The sequence below is a fragment of the Orbicella faveolata genome, unplaced genomic scaffold (assembly GCF_042242905.1).
Source record: "Orbicella faveolata isolate gen_17 unplaced genomic scaffold, um_ofav_v1 contig_48, whole genome shotgun sequence".
NCBI classification, from domain to species: Eukaryota; Metazoa; Cnidaria; class Anthozoa; order Scleractinia; family Merulinidae; genus Orbicella; species Orbicella faveolata.
This window is the reverse complement of record NW_028301578.1, coordinates 2,438,705-2,454,517: the sequence shown is the minus strand read 5'-3', so window position 1 is coordinate 2,454,517 and position 15,813 is coordinate 2,438,705. Positions and strand designations below refer to the sequence as shown.

General features: G+C 37.1%; 1 protein-coding gene and 1 long non-coding RNA gene across 2 annotated transcripts in view; both read left to right on the top strand.

The window, feature by feature from the left end:
- The first annotated feature begins 2,780 nt into the window (after positions 1–2,780).
- LOC149095949 (uncharacterized) lies at positions 2,781–6,692 on the top strand. The gene is made up of 3 exons (XR_016204690.1): positions 2,781–3,285; positions 3,730–3,777; positions 6,620–6,692. It is a non-coding gene; the product is annotated as an uncharacterized LOC149095949 (long non-coding RNA).
- A 3,840-nt stretch (positions 6,693–10,532) lies between these two features.
- LOC110053462 (fibroblast growth factor receptor 4-like) overlaps positions 10,533–15,813 on the top strand; it is a 37,226-nt gene continuing 31,945 nt past the window's right edge. The window contains exons 1-3 of the mRNA XM_089281468.1: positions 10,533–10,554; positions 12,463–12,636; positions 14,517–14,690. Coding sequence (XP_089137594.1) covers positions 10,533–10,554; positions 12,463–12,636; positions 14,517–14,690 — 370 coding nt within the window. The remainder of the gene's footprint in view (positions 10,555–12,462; positions 12,637–14,516; positions 14,691–15,813) is intronic.

The window sequence follows — 15,813 nt, the reverse complement described above, 5'->3', positions numbered from 1 at the left end:
TGGAGTGATATAAGTGATATTTGGGCATTAAAACGGAACTGCGTGAACACTGGTGGTTTCAGGTTTGTAGCCGTGAAAAATATCACGATGTTTTGCCCAAAAATGTCTCATATTTAGCAATTTGGGAAATAAAAATTTACGGCAAATTCTTATAAAAAGATTATTCCTCATGACTTCTCCTCTTTATAATCTTTAGAGTCAATTAGATTTTTGGAGTTGAGTTCTGTACGGGACCGCAAATGATCCCCAAATTGGACCGCAAATGATCCTGAATCGGAAATGATTCCCATATATATTGGACCGCAAATGATCTCCACCAAATATATGGAATGGCGTGGATTTATATCAGAGGAAGGTGAGAACATATTTAAAAATTTCACTCAAAAGACATGCGTGTTTATCATTCTAAAAGACTGAAATATTCCACACTTGCTATTTGTACTTCAAAGGCTATTGACTTAGAAAAAACACTATTAAAATTCTGTACATACTTGTAAAAGGGCTTCCGACTACAGTGAATCACCAAAGAGTTAGAAGTGGAAAATGCAGGACTTGCATATCGCCAGCTGCCAGCCCCCAAAGATGGCAACTGTTTATTCCATGTGATAAATGACCAGCTATATAGCTTCGGAAGAGTATCGTACAGTGCCACAAAATTACGCTCTCCGCCGGTAAACTACGAGCTATTAATTTCAGTGAATAGATCAGTCTTGGAGCACGGGACATCTATCTGTGTAGAATGACTATGGCTGGTGTGTGGGGTGACTGGATTGCATTATGGGCCCTAATTAACATACTCGTAATCCCGGTGGCGATAGTATCAAGCTTAGGAGAAAATGGGCTCGATTATAGAGGATGGAGGTAAAAACAGCTTATGAGCGAGGAACGCCGCGAAGCAGAGCGGGCCAGGAATCATTAGAGAATGGAGGCAAAATATAAGAAAGAAACACCGAGAAGTAGAGTGAGCCAGGAATCATTAGAGAATGGCGGCGAAAAGATTTGTTCAGTTTAGTCTTCACAACGTTTGCTGGAAGTCTCACACTGAAGGGAATTGCCAAATTGCGGTAAGCGACTCTTTGGACCTCTTTGTTGTAGAAACTTTCGTCCCGTTTTCTGTAAAAATTATGAAGTTGCTTCGGCGAGATTAGCTTCTCTTCAATAGACGTTGTAGAGTCTTCCTGATTTGAAACCATGCGCTGTGAGACATTTTATAAATTTCTTTGTTTTAATTTCGCTTACAGCAAATCCTCGAATTAGCGCCCGGGGCGCTTATTTCCAATTTAGGAGAAAACGAGGGGCGTTTATTCGAGGGAGACGCTTATTTAACTTTTCCCAAATCGTGGTCAGATATAATCGGTTTTTTTGCAATATATGTATGTTTCAGTCCCTCAGAAGTTTCCACCTTAAATTTTCAAAAATTTAAGGTGGCTTTTAACCCTACCTAGAGAATTTTTTTAAACTTTGCCAAAAGCTACGTCTTATCATGCTTATCAAAAGTTGATAAAATAAAAAAATTTCACCGTGCCGGTTTTGAATTACAAGCACCTAAAGCTGTAGTTAACGGTGTTTTTAGGAGGTCAAAATGTTGCTATGATAGCCTATTGTGTCACAAAAATGATAACAACGTATTCACCAATAATTGGGCAAAATTTTTGATATCATGAGTTTAGCCTCAAGTGATAAAGAGTGGTTATAACGACCCATCAAAATCTAAGTGTTGGAAACTGTTTTGAGCTACCTCAAGCTTAAGCCTCAGTTAAATAGTGTTCCTCTTTTTATGTTGATTTAAAAGGTTTTCTATGTTTCTGAGTTACTGTCGTTCTCGTTTTTCAATGAAGAATGGTTTCATTCAAAGATTCTTACAGATCGCCGAGCAGCTTGAGGAAACCATTTCCTTGGAGCTGCATGAGTACAGAGTAATCGATCAACCCGCGAGAACTTTAAAGTGAGCGCAAACATTAATTCTACGATTAAAACCCCGGGAATTAGTCTTTTGAACCGGCCAATAGGAAGCAACCTCATTATCCGGGATAATGCTTACCGGCATAAACACTCCAGTGCCACTTCATATCTTTTACATCAAGCACCCGGTTTGGGGGTGGAGTGAGGATGGGCAATAATCGGGAGGGCTACTTGTCGTATGCTTTAGAACATATGTTTATTGCTAAAAATTAGGTGGTTCTTTTGGTGTGACCCCTCCCCCCCTTTCCAAATTAATCCCCCTGGAAATTCCAGTTTTGGTTTATACTTTCCTTTAAAAATTTTGGGTTTTGAGACCCCTCCCCCTTGGAAATTTCCAGCAACCCGAAGGAAGAACTGATTCGGTAATTTACATGTAAGTCTGGTAGAAAAAGGAACTATTGGCTTTTTTAAACATATATAGAACATTCATCAATTTACACTGGGAGGTGTGCTAGCTAGCTAATGTTATGGATATTTATCTTCAGACAACAGGAAGTTTTTCATGAACACTCCAATACATTTTTTGGACTGAACTGAACTTGATGGCCAAAAGGATATTGAACAATGACAATAATTGGAGGGAAAACCTTTTAGTATTATTTACAAAAGCTCTCATGCATCATAATCTGGAGAATGACAAAAACGTCTTGGTAAAACTTTGACATTATATTTGCCAGAAACGTTAACTATTGGCTGTTGTATGTGAAACACATTTGGCAGCTTGCATGCAGGTGTGCTTATTATTGTTTTGGAAATGAATCTTCAGACAATGGGAAGTTTTTCTTGCGGCACTCCAACACCTTTTGAGACTGAACCACTTGGCGGCCACAAGAACACTGAAGAATAGCAGGTAGTTGTAAGGAAAACATGTCTATTAATGTATTATTTTTGCTAGCACTCATACTTTATAATCTGAATGTGAACTGGCTATTTCAGGGTTCTGAAGAACTTTAATTCTATCTTGCTCTTCGGAGAAGCCGCTATCAAATTTTGCTTCTCCTGAGGAAGCCTCAGTTTATTTTTTTTTAGTTTAGTTGGCAGACAACTTGCCAGGGCCCTTGTCCAGGGGCAAGTGAGAATGAAAAGTTACATGCCCAGCAGGAAAATCTACTTGCCCCGGACAAGTTGATGGCACTTTTTTCGAGCCCTGCTAATTAAAATATAAAGCGCACTTGGCAACTAACATGGATATGCATATGTGTCTAATGTTGTGGGCATTAATTTGATCTTTAGACAGCGGGAAGGAAGTTTTTCTTGTGGTACTCTAATACATTTTGAGACTGAACCCCTTAGAGACCAAAAGAATACTGAGCAAATTAACAGGTAATTGCAGGGATAACAATATTTGAAAGCTCTTATTCTTCTTAATCTGCATAATGATTATTTACTGCAGTTAATTCTGTATGACTATTTATTTTGTGTTGAGCAAAAAAAATATATTTGTTAATATAAAAGTCCCTTTTTCCTGTCATCAGTTTTAGCTACTTTTTGGTCCTATTACACAATGCTACTTCTTGACTTAAAGGCCATGTTTCCTTCACTCCTGTCGGTCAGTTTGTTTTTATCTAAGTTTTATTTTATGGAAGCTTTAAAGGTAAAATTATAAAACGTATGGTTTGTTGCTGAATTAACAGCTGCAACCGTTGTCTTCAGTATTTTATTGCGAGTCAATGTTTTTCAAGACCGTTTTAAGATAAAAATTGACCTGAGCTATCGCTAATTGTACAGTTGATTTGTATATTCCATATTTATTATTGTCTTTTTCAGAGGGTAGCACCACATTTTGGAGGAGCTGAAACTTCCTCTTCTAGAAAGGTAAACTATGTAAATTATATCTCGTTATTATCTTGGAAAAAATCATATTTTAAGGGACAGCATCCTGACTGATATGATGTTTTTAATTTATAAGTGTGGCCAGGAGCTTAATTGTTTTAAATGTTGCAATTGTTTCATTATTATTGTTTAACAGAGAGGAAAAATACCCGAAGTAGTAAAACCAACAAATATCAGCTAAAGAGGAAAAAATTAGTTTCTGAAAATTTCTTTAACAAACATGGAGGCCCCAACTTCCCGCTTCGATGCGACTATGATGTCAAATATCTAAGGCCCGTTCCAAACGCCACTCTATTCATGCGCCGAACCTAACTGATGAGTTAAGTACGGCAGAAGAGCGGCCTTTGAATCAGTTTGGTTCGGCAGGTTAGGTTTGGTGCGGCAAACAACATTAAATTCGGCAGGGTCTGTCGCACTATGCGACGTTGGAGCGGCAGCTGATCCATATGGCGTTCTCTTCATGTGTTGGACCTAATGCATAAATTACTGTAATGTATTTTTCATATAACGGGACTCGTGATTGGCTCAAAATTGAGTTCGCGCGACCAGTCATGCATGAAACTCGAAGTCGTCGCTAAAAATATGCCTTCGATTTATGAGAAACGGAACTGTTTAAGTGAGTTTCTTTAGCGCAAATTCATTTTTTGCGTTTTCTTCGTGATAATAGCCCAGCTTGTGAGATTTCCCATAACAAGTCGAATATTAACCGGGAGAAAACCTGTCTAATTACAAACACTGAACCTTGAGTTTGAATTTGCTTCCCTAAATATTGCTATAACAGCGAAATGTTAGTCACAGCTTTCCTATTTGGACAGAGTTCTTGAATTCAAAACGTATATTTTCTCGTCGAAAATTGTTACTACCGGCTTCCCGAATTAAGTTCGACGTAAATACGCCGTCTGAACCAGCCGTCGCTCCAAAGTCTCTCTAAAGTCGAACTTAATCAAGTTTGGTTCGGCACGCGAGTGGAGCGGCGTTTGGACCGGGCCTAAGGCACATTCCAACATTTTATGGAGGTATACTTAAATTTTACTTATGATGAAATTAAGATTGACATAAAGTTGACAGTTACTTGCGATAAAACTTTGTTCGTGGCTAGTCTTACGCAGCGCTTTCGTTTCGTCCTGGCCAAAGGACTCTTCAGAGAACTTTCTGCTTGGTAAACTCGTTGGGCATGGCGCCCAAAGTCAAAAATTAATAGTGACAGCAATGATTTTCTGTCAACTTCATTGTCAATTTTCACTCGTGAATTTGTTCGGTCGGGAATCCTTATAAGACGATATACATGTAAGGCAAGATTGCTGTCATCATTTTGTATGCGAACGGGACTTTGGGCGCGATGCCCAACGAGTTTGCCAAGCAGAAAGGTCTCTGATGAGTTTCTTGGCCTGGACGAAATGAAAGCGCTGCGTAAGACTAGCCATAAACAATGTATTATCACATGAAATTAAGACTTTGTACAATTATGATCAAGGAGCGGACACCATTCTCTTTAACAACAAAGAAATCTTAGTTGATGGGAAAGCAATAAATATTTCTTAGGGAATGGGTTATAAGGGGTATCCACGCAATCCCACAGCTTTTTATCGAAAACAGTCAATACGTAACTTAACAAGATTTCAGTCTAAATATCATTGATTGTGTTCGAGAGGAACGAGAACGTATACCAATTTCGTCTTGGTCTCCCTGTGTCTCACTTAAGCAACAAAAATCAAGATTTACTCGCAGGGAGGAATGACGTCCTTGATACAAGTGCGTGATGCAAGTCACGCATACATTTATTTTCAAAGCAAGTAGCGTAGAGTTTTCAACATTTAGTTGTGTAGAATCCCTGTGTTGTCAACCCGATGGCGTTTGACGACAAACAACTATTTGGTCATTAATGAAACAAAACCTAACTCCGAATTGTGTAGCTCACCTATAGAAAATGACCATGGTTTGTTCAAACAAAATAAGTCTTACACGCACCGAGTTATGTAGCTCGCTGATGGTAAATGGCCAGCTTTGTGGTCACAGCATAAATTTACTGATTCTACGAGTCAAAGCCAAATTTATTAGGTCTTATTCCAAAAATCGTGATTTATAATTTACACTGTAGAAGTCTAGACCTCACGCACATCAAAACACAAAGCAATAATAACATTCCCCATCACTCCGTTGCGCCCACGCAACATATCTAATGCACTCCTTAATCTACGATTACCGGCCTAGTTGTAAAACAAGTTTTCTTTACTTCCATCAAATCTTGAGTGCAGTATTCCCACGCACTCAAGAAACAGAGCGCGAGTGCGAGGGCAAAATCTGATTCTGAAATACAGAGAAAACTGGACATCATTTCTACTAAATGAAAATAACCAATGAAATTGATTGGGGGTCGGTGACCCCCATTGTTTTTTTGTTGTTTTTTTTGCATTTCTGACACAAGTAACTCATTACCTAACTGCAGTAAAAATTAGTTCATCTGTATCTAAAAACAGAGAAGTGTATGCGCCTGAAATTTCTTGTATGATGAGAACCTCTGTTCATGTTTAGAATATGTGAATAAAACAGCTCTGTAATCAAAAGGTTTCAGATTTTGCTATGGCTTATCGGGTGCGAAAACAGGAGCAGGAGCTAATTTATCTTTTTGATTAATATAGAGGAAAAATACCAAAATCGGTAAAAATCAATGAATATCAGCTAAAAAGGAGAAATTATGACTTTGAATGTTTGCAAATTTTACCAGAATGGCAATGGTCGATTCCAGAAAATACTATGTTTCTGTCGGGTTGATCTTTTGTTTTGGTGTTTTTATTGACCTTTGGCCCCTTACGGTTTTTCATAGGAAATGAGATGCATCAGCTACATTTTCCCTTAATTTTCCTGCTGGTTGTTATTTTTTCTGTTCCATCAACAGGTAAGTACATGTACGTGTACGAAATTTAGGCATGTGTATTAACTAGTAAGAGTTTTACTGAGTATTGAATGATTTACTTTATTTTTGGAACCTTGTGTTTGTAAACCATTAAGAGTATCTTTTAAGTGCACAGAACTCTGATTTAAAGTGACTCTAAATTAATTTGCTTTTACTCTTTTACTTGAATCTACACATCACCCAAGGGACTTCGGTGAAAAAAAATTTTGATTTGAACAAACAAGATTTGAAAAATAATTTTTGAAAGCTTTCAAATGCGCTGCCATATTGGTTCACGATCGGCAGTTGCTTTAGTCTACTCTCAGTTCTTTTCCCTAACAAAGGAGCTGTGATATAGGTAAAGGAACATGTGACCTTAGACTGAAAGTAGCTCTAGTATTTGAGTTGGATATCGACAAATTTCTTTGAGCATTAAGTTAGACATCTGGTGAAAAATGCTTCTCTGAAAAATGTGTTGCAGTGACAGTGAGGTACAAACATTCACTACTTTCTTTGTTAATGTCGCTGCTCAAAAAATTTAATCAAAAGCTATTAGTATAGGTAATCGTATAGGATTAATACGCTGTGAGTGATATCTGAAAATTCTCTCAAAATTGCACAAGCCTTTAGGCGAGTGCAATTTGAAAGAATTTTCAAATATCACGAGTTATGTAAATCCTTAATTGCTCGAGCTTTCACATGATTACTAATTTATTATATGACTGAGAAAGTTACGAACGCAAGCATGTTAATTTGTACTCCGGTGCAAATTAAAAATTAACGATAAATTGGTCTGCTCTCAGCCACTGAAAATGAAGTAATTTTCTTGGTCAAATAATAAATCACCAAACAAACTACTCATGTTGACATAAATGGGAGAACAATGCCTTGCATTTGGTCAGGCCGTGCGACCTCTGGCGACAGAGTGAAAAACATCCTCACCTATCTCCCCAGCCCTACAAGCTAAATGTCAGACAGCATGCGCTAAATCAGACAAGAGCACAGTATCGCTTGGGAGAAGTTGCTGCACAAACTTAACTGCACCACACAGGAGTGACCCTTTGTTTATTAGATGCAGTATAATTCATGACCACACCCTGTCTCCAAAAGGTGGGAGGGAGGGGAAGTTTAATGATATTTTAACAATAAGTTCTAACGGTGTTGCTCACATTGAACACAAAGTGGACTCTCGACATTTGTTTGAGCTTTTATGGCGGAGTTCCGGCGGTCCGAAGGGTCAGCAAGCGGAGCACCATAACTGCAGGAACACAACCACATGCATGCGTAGAAATACGTCTAGAAAACCATGCAACTCTTTTTTCATGGTCGATCTGGCTAGCGGCATGGATCGCGGGCGTATGCCCCTTACGACGACGTTGTTGTGCAATATGGTGGCCATACTCCAGCTAATAGGTCAGCCACGTCATGCAACCTTGGTTTACAGCTTACATCTTTGATATTGGATATCCATGTTATGGTCAACTGAAACCTGTCAAAATAAGGTATCCGCCGATCAGTATCATGTGACCATATAGTGGACTCAGGTTTAAAGTTCATCGAAATCACGTGTTTGTTTTTTGAAGTTGACAGTTGACCAGGTACTGTTTTCGATTGGAACGCAGGCTCAAGCCAGGTTAATTTATTGTAATCAGGAGCTCTGCTTTTAGGCCTGGCCAAACCTGTAAAGTATACAGATGTTCATCTGCTAGTAAGCCAGTAGAAAGCCAGAAGTTTTTCCTTGAAATATTGTTTTAAAACCCGCCAAAAAATTTCAAATTCGTTGCAGCCCCACGTGTTGTGAAAAACATTCAAAAAATAAGTGATTTGGAATAAACTTCGCTCTGTGCAATTTGCATTACATTAAGGACTCGTTGTGTGAGAATAAGAAATCACGGATATTGTCTTGAATTTCCTTCGGTGAAATTTTCCAAAATTTTCACAATACAGCAAATTCGGTGAGGTACTAATTTTTTACACAAAAAAAGTAAGTTTTGTACAGGCATTTTTTTTTTTTCGATTTTTGCAAATTTGTCTTTTACCGCAGTGGAAAAACTGGTCAGATAGATTTCCCTGAAAAAAGAGCTCCAACTAAAGTAAAATGTTTGCTACCAGACTGCCAAATTTTAAGGAATTTTCCCTATTTCTTTCAGCGTGCGCAGATTACTAAACGTTTCGTCCTCTGTGCTCGAGCGATCGTAAAGCTATAGGGAGCCACCTTAAATGACATATTTCATATATTTAAATGACATATTTCACGGAAATACTGTCGAATAACGTAGTTTTTTGAAAACACATCCCGGCTGCCACGTATTGACAGGAGAGTGTACCGCCAAAAGACACTCCGCTGACTAGTTGTGGCTCACTCGCTTAGAGAAAATATATCGATAACCTGGAATGGCGATTTCTTATTCTCGTACAACGATTTCTCATTCTTGACAGTTGGTGTTGATTTCTCGATATCTTGCTACAGCAGTCTTTTTCTCGATTACTGATTTTTTTTTATCTCAACAGTTAATTTATGATCTCACATGACAGTTTTCATTTTTGTGTGGTGATTTCCATTTCTCATGTAGTGTTTTCCTGATCTCACATATCGATCACTGAAACTCGATAGAAGATTTTGACCTACTTTTGTCATGATTGGCTTGCCATACTTATGGTCTGTTCTTCATGCTTGTGCTGAAAGTTAGTGATATCATTGTAGACTAAATTTGTCTGTCACGCAACATTGGTCACTTGATAGGTTTTTGCTATGCATTGCCAAAAATGGATTAAAGAAATTAAGGCTCTGTTTACAAGCAGGTAGGGTAACCCTTGCGCTAGGGACACCATTTTGTTTTTCCTGTTAAAATCATGGAAAATGTTTGTGCATTTTGCATGTTGTTGTGATGTCCAGCTGACACAGGATGAAAATGTTGTTGCTACCTATTAGGGTGCTGGTCAAAATATGCTCTTCCATTGTTTGATTTATTTGTGTCACCTGTGGTTGCTGGTATGATATCTTTCTGTTAAACCATTATTCAATCTGTGCATGTAAATTTTATTTACTGTTTGAAATTTCCATGTGAAATCAGGCACCATGATATTTTACGGGTCATGCATGTTTGTTTGGTGGGTTAAAAATAATATTATCAGCAACAGTCTTTTAAAACAATTCACGGTAAAAATTACGGGTAAAAACGAACAACGTTTCACCATTCAAGTTTCAATGTAAAATCCGACTCAATTTCGTGCCTAAGTTTTTAATTGATAAAATTTTTTTACATGCTGTTATTGTCTTTAATACCCCCTTTATATCTTTTAGCGCCTATTTTTACTTCATTATCTCTCTTCCTATGTATATATATGTCTATATACAAGTATGTTAATTTTTACCCTCAACCTTGAACTTGCATTGAAAATGACTGAAGAGCAGTCGAAATGTCATTTGTTTTTACCTGTACTTTGTACCGTAAAAACCGTTTCAAGGAAAAAAAAAATCCCATTACACGTTTCTAGGGTTACCATGGGCGATATACCATCTCTGGATGAAATATGAAAAATTTTGATTTTTCATCATGTACCACCACTGGCTCGATGTTAGTAGCCATTCCCTCTTAATTATTACTAATGAATTTTTATCTCTTCTCTTTCATGTGGATGTTGTGGAACAAATCAGGGTGTGAGTTATAATCGTTTTACACTTATTCCATGCTACACACCAATTGCTTTTTAACCTAAACTATAAATTCAAATCCGATTACTTGGTGGTCTTCTGTTTTTGATTCTTTAATTTGTTTCATTTAAGTGATTAAGTAATAGTTCCTGGTAATAATTGATTTTTGTCTTTTCTTTTTCATGTGGAATGTCGGGGAACAAACCAGGCGGTAATTATAACTTTCTATTTTACTTTTATTCAAAAATGCATCAGATCAATTTCTTTTGAACCAAACTACGTAATAGTCCAATTGCGTCCTGACTTCCCTTTCTTTTTCTTTGATTTGTTCTTTAAAGCAAAAAAACATATTAATTTCCGTTGGTAACTTATTTTCATCTTTTTCTTTTCATGTGGAATATGGGAACAAACCAGGCGGTAATTATAACTGTCTTTTTTACTTTTATTCAATACATCAGATCAATTTCTTTTGGACCAAACTACGTTTATCCAATTGCCTGCTGACTAAATTCCCTTCTTTTTCTTTTATTGTGGTCTTTAAAGGAAGAAATTATATTTATTTAATTTTTGTTTTTAACTTATTTTCATCTTTTTTCTTTCATGTTGATGTTGGGGAACAATTCAGCTGGTAACTATCCTTTAATTCTAATTCACTGCATCACATTAAATTCGTTTGAACTAAACTACTCAGTATCTAAAAGTAGTCAGGAATGATGTTAAAATATTATCACCGTTGTAATGTATTTCAGTTGGAACTAATTAAGCTAGCTTGCACCATGTATGAAATTTTAAATTGTCCTCCCTGTTCCCCATATCAGTGTGAACAAGAGGCTCCAAGTAGCCTATACTCATGCGCAGGAGGTTGCAAGTCGTATAAAATAGGTACGCAATGCGTGCATAGTCAGACAAGCAATTTGAAAACGTTTGCCATCTGACAACTGGAAAAAATACGGGAGAAATGCTAATTTGAAAAAAGTGCATCATAGATGTAAGATATAGATAATTAAGATGCAGGAGAGAAGATAAGTGCTGTAAAAGAGTCGAAAAATTATAGATAGAGAATTAACAAACGATCCGAATTGCGAATTGGATGAAATATCGTTTTTCATAGCAATTTTGAACTAAATCCTTTTAGGCATTTTTTGTTCAAGTGTTAGACTTGTTTATGTTGGTTGTTAGGAATATATTCCAATACTGCGCCATTGTAACAAATATCAACTTTGCCTTATTTTTATTGTATTTGCAATTTGATTTGAAAGTATACTTGAAACTTGATAAAATAACAGTACTCCTCAGTAGGCACCTGGTGCTTTTTGTAAGTTATATCATGCAATGCCATATTTCCGAGAATTAAAATATTATTATATATATCCTCACACATGTTGCTAAAAATGTGATAGGTTTCAATAATTGATACAAAATACAAGGTGTACTAGACTAACCAAGAAGTAGAAAAAGGAAAAAGGAAAAATCCCAAGCACACAAGTGTTTTATTATCTGACATTGTTCGTCACATCCTCCTTGACTCGATACCGATTGGAAATCGAGTAATTTCAGTTTTTAATGGACACAAACCTTGTACCAGAATAACTTAAAGTAAATTATAGTCCTTTTTGCATTTTCCAAAAGCTAAAGATATAAACAGTTGTCTGAAACAACACCAAAAACACTTTCTCATGGGAACTCGAGCAAGTAGATTTCAAAGTTCAGAGAAATTGTCAGAGAAAACACAGGTAAAATTTCACCATCAGTTTCATTTCACTAGTACTTTCAAGTGTTTCATATATTACTTCAAAATTTATTTTCTACATTTGGTGTTGTTAGTGTTACGAAAACTTGTCTAAGTCAAGTTCTAGAACAATCTACAACCGGAAGTTATTCAGCCGTGACCAATTTGTATAAGAACAGTTCTTATGTAATTACTCAAATTAGAAACTGTGTCAAACTACTTAATTTAGCTCCTAATAGAAGTTTCTAGAACTTTAAGCCTCATGTATAGGAGGAAATTTTATTCAGTAGTTAAATAACTTGATAATCTATATTCAATACATTAAGCTTCTTTAGATGAATTTTCTTCCATGCCTTTGTTTTAAATCTCTATAAAATATTTACATTCTAGCTGTCCATGGCGATTGGTCACGCTGGGGACCATGGGACAGGTGCTCTGTCACATGTGGCAGTGGATCTCAAATTCGACGCAGATCATGCACCAATCCTCCTCCACAAGATAGTGGCCTTGATTGCCGAGGAAACAAGACTCAGTCCCAGTCATGCAACACAAACAGTTGTCCAGGTAATTGAGATGCCCTTTAAGCCTCAATCTTAATTGTTGATCTTAGGGTGCTTTTAACTTCCCTTGGGATGTCCTGGGTCAGGATCAATGGTCTACGATCACTTGGATTGTGGTGCATCAAAGCAACCCATGAATCCACTCTGAATAGAAATTCATTGGTTGCTTCAATGCACCACGATCTTAGTGATTGGCAGTATTCAAACATTGATGCTAAACAGATCATCCCAAACGAACACATCCTTGTTTGTGTACACATCATTCTTCCCTTATTATTCAATAGATCAGTCAGTGCTCCATGTGTAGACTTGGGTGACTGTGATTGCCAAGAACTTAGATATATGTTCCAATCGGCAAGAGAAACAGCTATCTGAGTATACGTAAGAGTAAGTAATGATTAGTGGCACCAAAATATGGGGCCTCGTTCTGGTTTACATCCATTCTTACTAGCCACGAAGGGATGGACATGAAGCAAAAGTATCATCGTCATTAGAAAAATTGTTATTTTTCCATACCTTCCATTGAGATTTTCTTTTTTTAAAAAAAATATCATTGAAAAGGAAGTAATCAATGTTTTCAATACTGAGCAGTTTTCACCTTTATAGTTTCTTCAGATTTACAAATGTAAGTAGCTGTTTTCAAAAACAGTATTTAGGAGTCTACAACTTCGCTGAACAAAATTCCTTTATAATAGCACAAAATGAAGTTTAAAATTTAGTTGAAAACTTCTGCGCACTCTGGTCATGTGACTTATGGCATCAAAACCCCAAGGCTCTACATAAACTTTGACAAATGTTTTCAGGTGATGTATGGTCCTCTTGGACTTTGTATCAACGATTAACAATGATATTATTGGACAAGGTTGAGCAAAATATCATGATTGGTCAGTGGCAAGCAGATCATATCAGACTCTGACAAATCACAATATTTTGCGATAACCGAGTTCAATAACTGTTTTATCATTCTATCACCAAGTTTGTTTTTATATTTAAATCACTCTCTGGCAGCTCAGGGAAGTCATCTGCTATTTTTCTTACCAGAACATGTTTACAATTACCCATAAGCAGACCATTAATTGAAGGTAGCTGCATGCATTTGTTGGTCATTTGGTGGGCTATCGGCCAGTGAAAAGGACGAAGAAATGCATCGAATGATAATTAAAGTTATTTGACATTCGAAGTTTTTCGGGTGCAAAAGATGTTGGGAAGGTTCTTATCATAATTATAATAGCAGAGCTCTGGCCACCCAAAGGGCCGCCAAGCGGAGCCCCATACTCGTAGGAAAGAAAAGGAACCCATGAATGGATTTTCTCATGGTTATCAAGGCTAGAGACATGCGGCCTTGGTTTACGGTGACCTTCTTTGACATTGGACATCCATGTTATGGTGAATTGACACCTGTCAAAAAATGTATCCGCTAACCATATCGTGGGCTTAAGTTTAGATCTCATTGAGGCACAAATTTTTTTAAGGTGACCGCTGACCAAGTGCTGATTTTCGATTGGATTGTGGGCTGATGTGGTGTTATTGAAATCAGGGCCGGGTTGTTTGAAAGCAGGTTAACGCTAACCCAGGATTAAAAGTTAACCGAAGTATAAATTTTTGTTGTGTACGAATGTTTTTCACTGGTTTTGTTTTGTGTAGTTTGCGATTATTCAAACTCAAAACAGAAGGCCAAACAGTGTACAGAAAACCTCACTGCAAAGTTACAAAACTCAAATCAAAATCCTTGCTTATCCTGGGTTAGCTTAATTGGGTTTTGAACAACCCGGCCCAGGAGCTCCAATTTTAGGCTTGCCTAAATCAGTATATAATTGTTTTGAATCGTGATTATTTAAATGTGAAATTATTCTGTCTGTTTTTATCTCCTATTAATTTTGTAAGTTGATGGTGGCTGGACCAAATGGAGCCTGTGGAGTATCTGTACTAAGATTGTCAGTGGCATACAAACAAGGATTAGAGAATGTGCTAATCCAGAGCCAGCACATGGTGGAAAGAAATGCAATGGAACCAGAGCAGTCGTGAGGGAGTGTAACAACATGTCCAGCTGCCATGAAGGTAGACATTAAGATTAGTAATTTACTGTGTGGATGGAATTAATACCATAAGGAAAGTAGCCTTGAAAATAGAAACTCAATATATATAATCAGTCAGACAAGCAAAACTATATAGAAAATGAATAAGATGAGATCTTTGTTGATATCAAGGTTTGTTTATTACAGTAAGGGAAGATCGGTTTACAATATTTTAACTCTGTTTGAGAGTCATTATAAAAAATTTATTGCTTCAACTGAAATTGTGTGTAAGAAGTGACTGTGTCATTGAAGTCTTGTTAATAAAATCCAAAACAGTGGACAGCGTATAAATCAAGGCTAATTACTAGGCATATAAACAAGTAATGATGTAACATGATGTAACCAAAGAAAAAATCGAACTCTTTAGACACGTAGTTTCTCTGATTAATGCTAAACGTTAGGTTTTTGGTGCAGAAAGCCTCGATAAACACTAATTACGACACTGTGACCTCCAAGTTAGTATGAACAGTGCTAAAAATTGGCAAGTGAAAATGGTGAATTATTGTGGTAATCAAGTAATTTGTATAAGCTAACTACTTTATTAAGGCGATGTCAATTCCTGAGGTGTAGCTTGTTCATGAAGCCTAAGAGCTAACAGATGGTGTAGTTTGTATTGCATTGTATTGTATTTATTGTACAGACCGCTCAATAGCTCTTTAAAGGCTTCGTGAACATTTATTATTCTCACCGCATACATAATTAGCGCATCGCGGAAGTTGATTTAATCCCTCATATTCCACCATGCTTTTATGCCTCAGGTCAGGCATGATGCTTTGCGGTCTCTTCGTTTAAATTACCGGGTTTTGCCTTCGGTATCATTGTCATTTTGCCGGCGTTCCGGTGGAGGAGGGTTTTGTCACCTCACCCTCCTCCCCTGGTGCCGGTTGACGGTGTCACTCTCCTTTCTCGCTGCATACCTTAGCTGCCACGGTAGTCGCGGACTCCTCCCATAACTTAGTCTACCGCGATGTGGGTAATGGGTATGCAGTGAGGATATATCACTATTGTCATTAATGTTTTGATGTTATCATTTATTGCTTTCCATACCAAATACAGCAACTACAAAATAATAATGTTAGAAATAATAACAAAGATTAAGCATTATT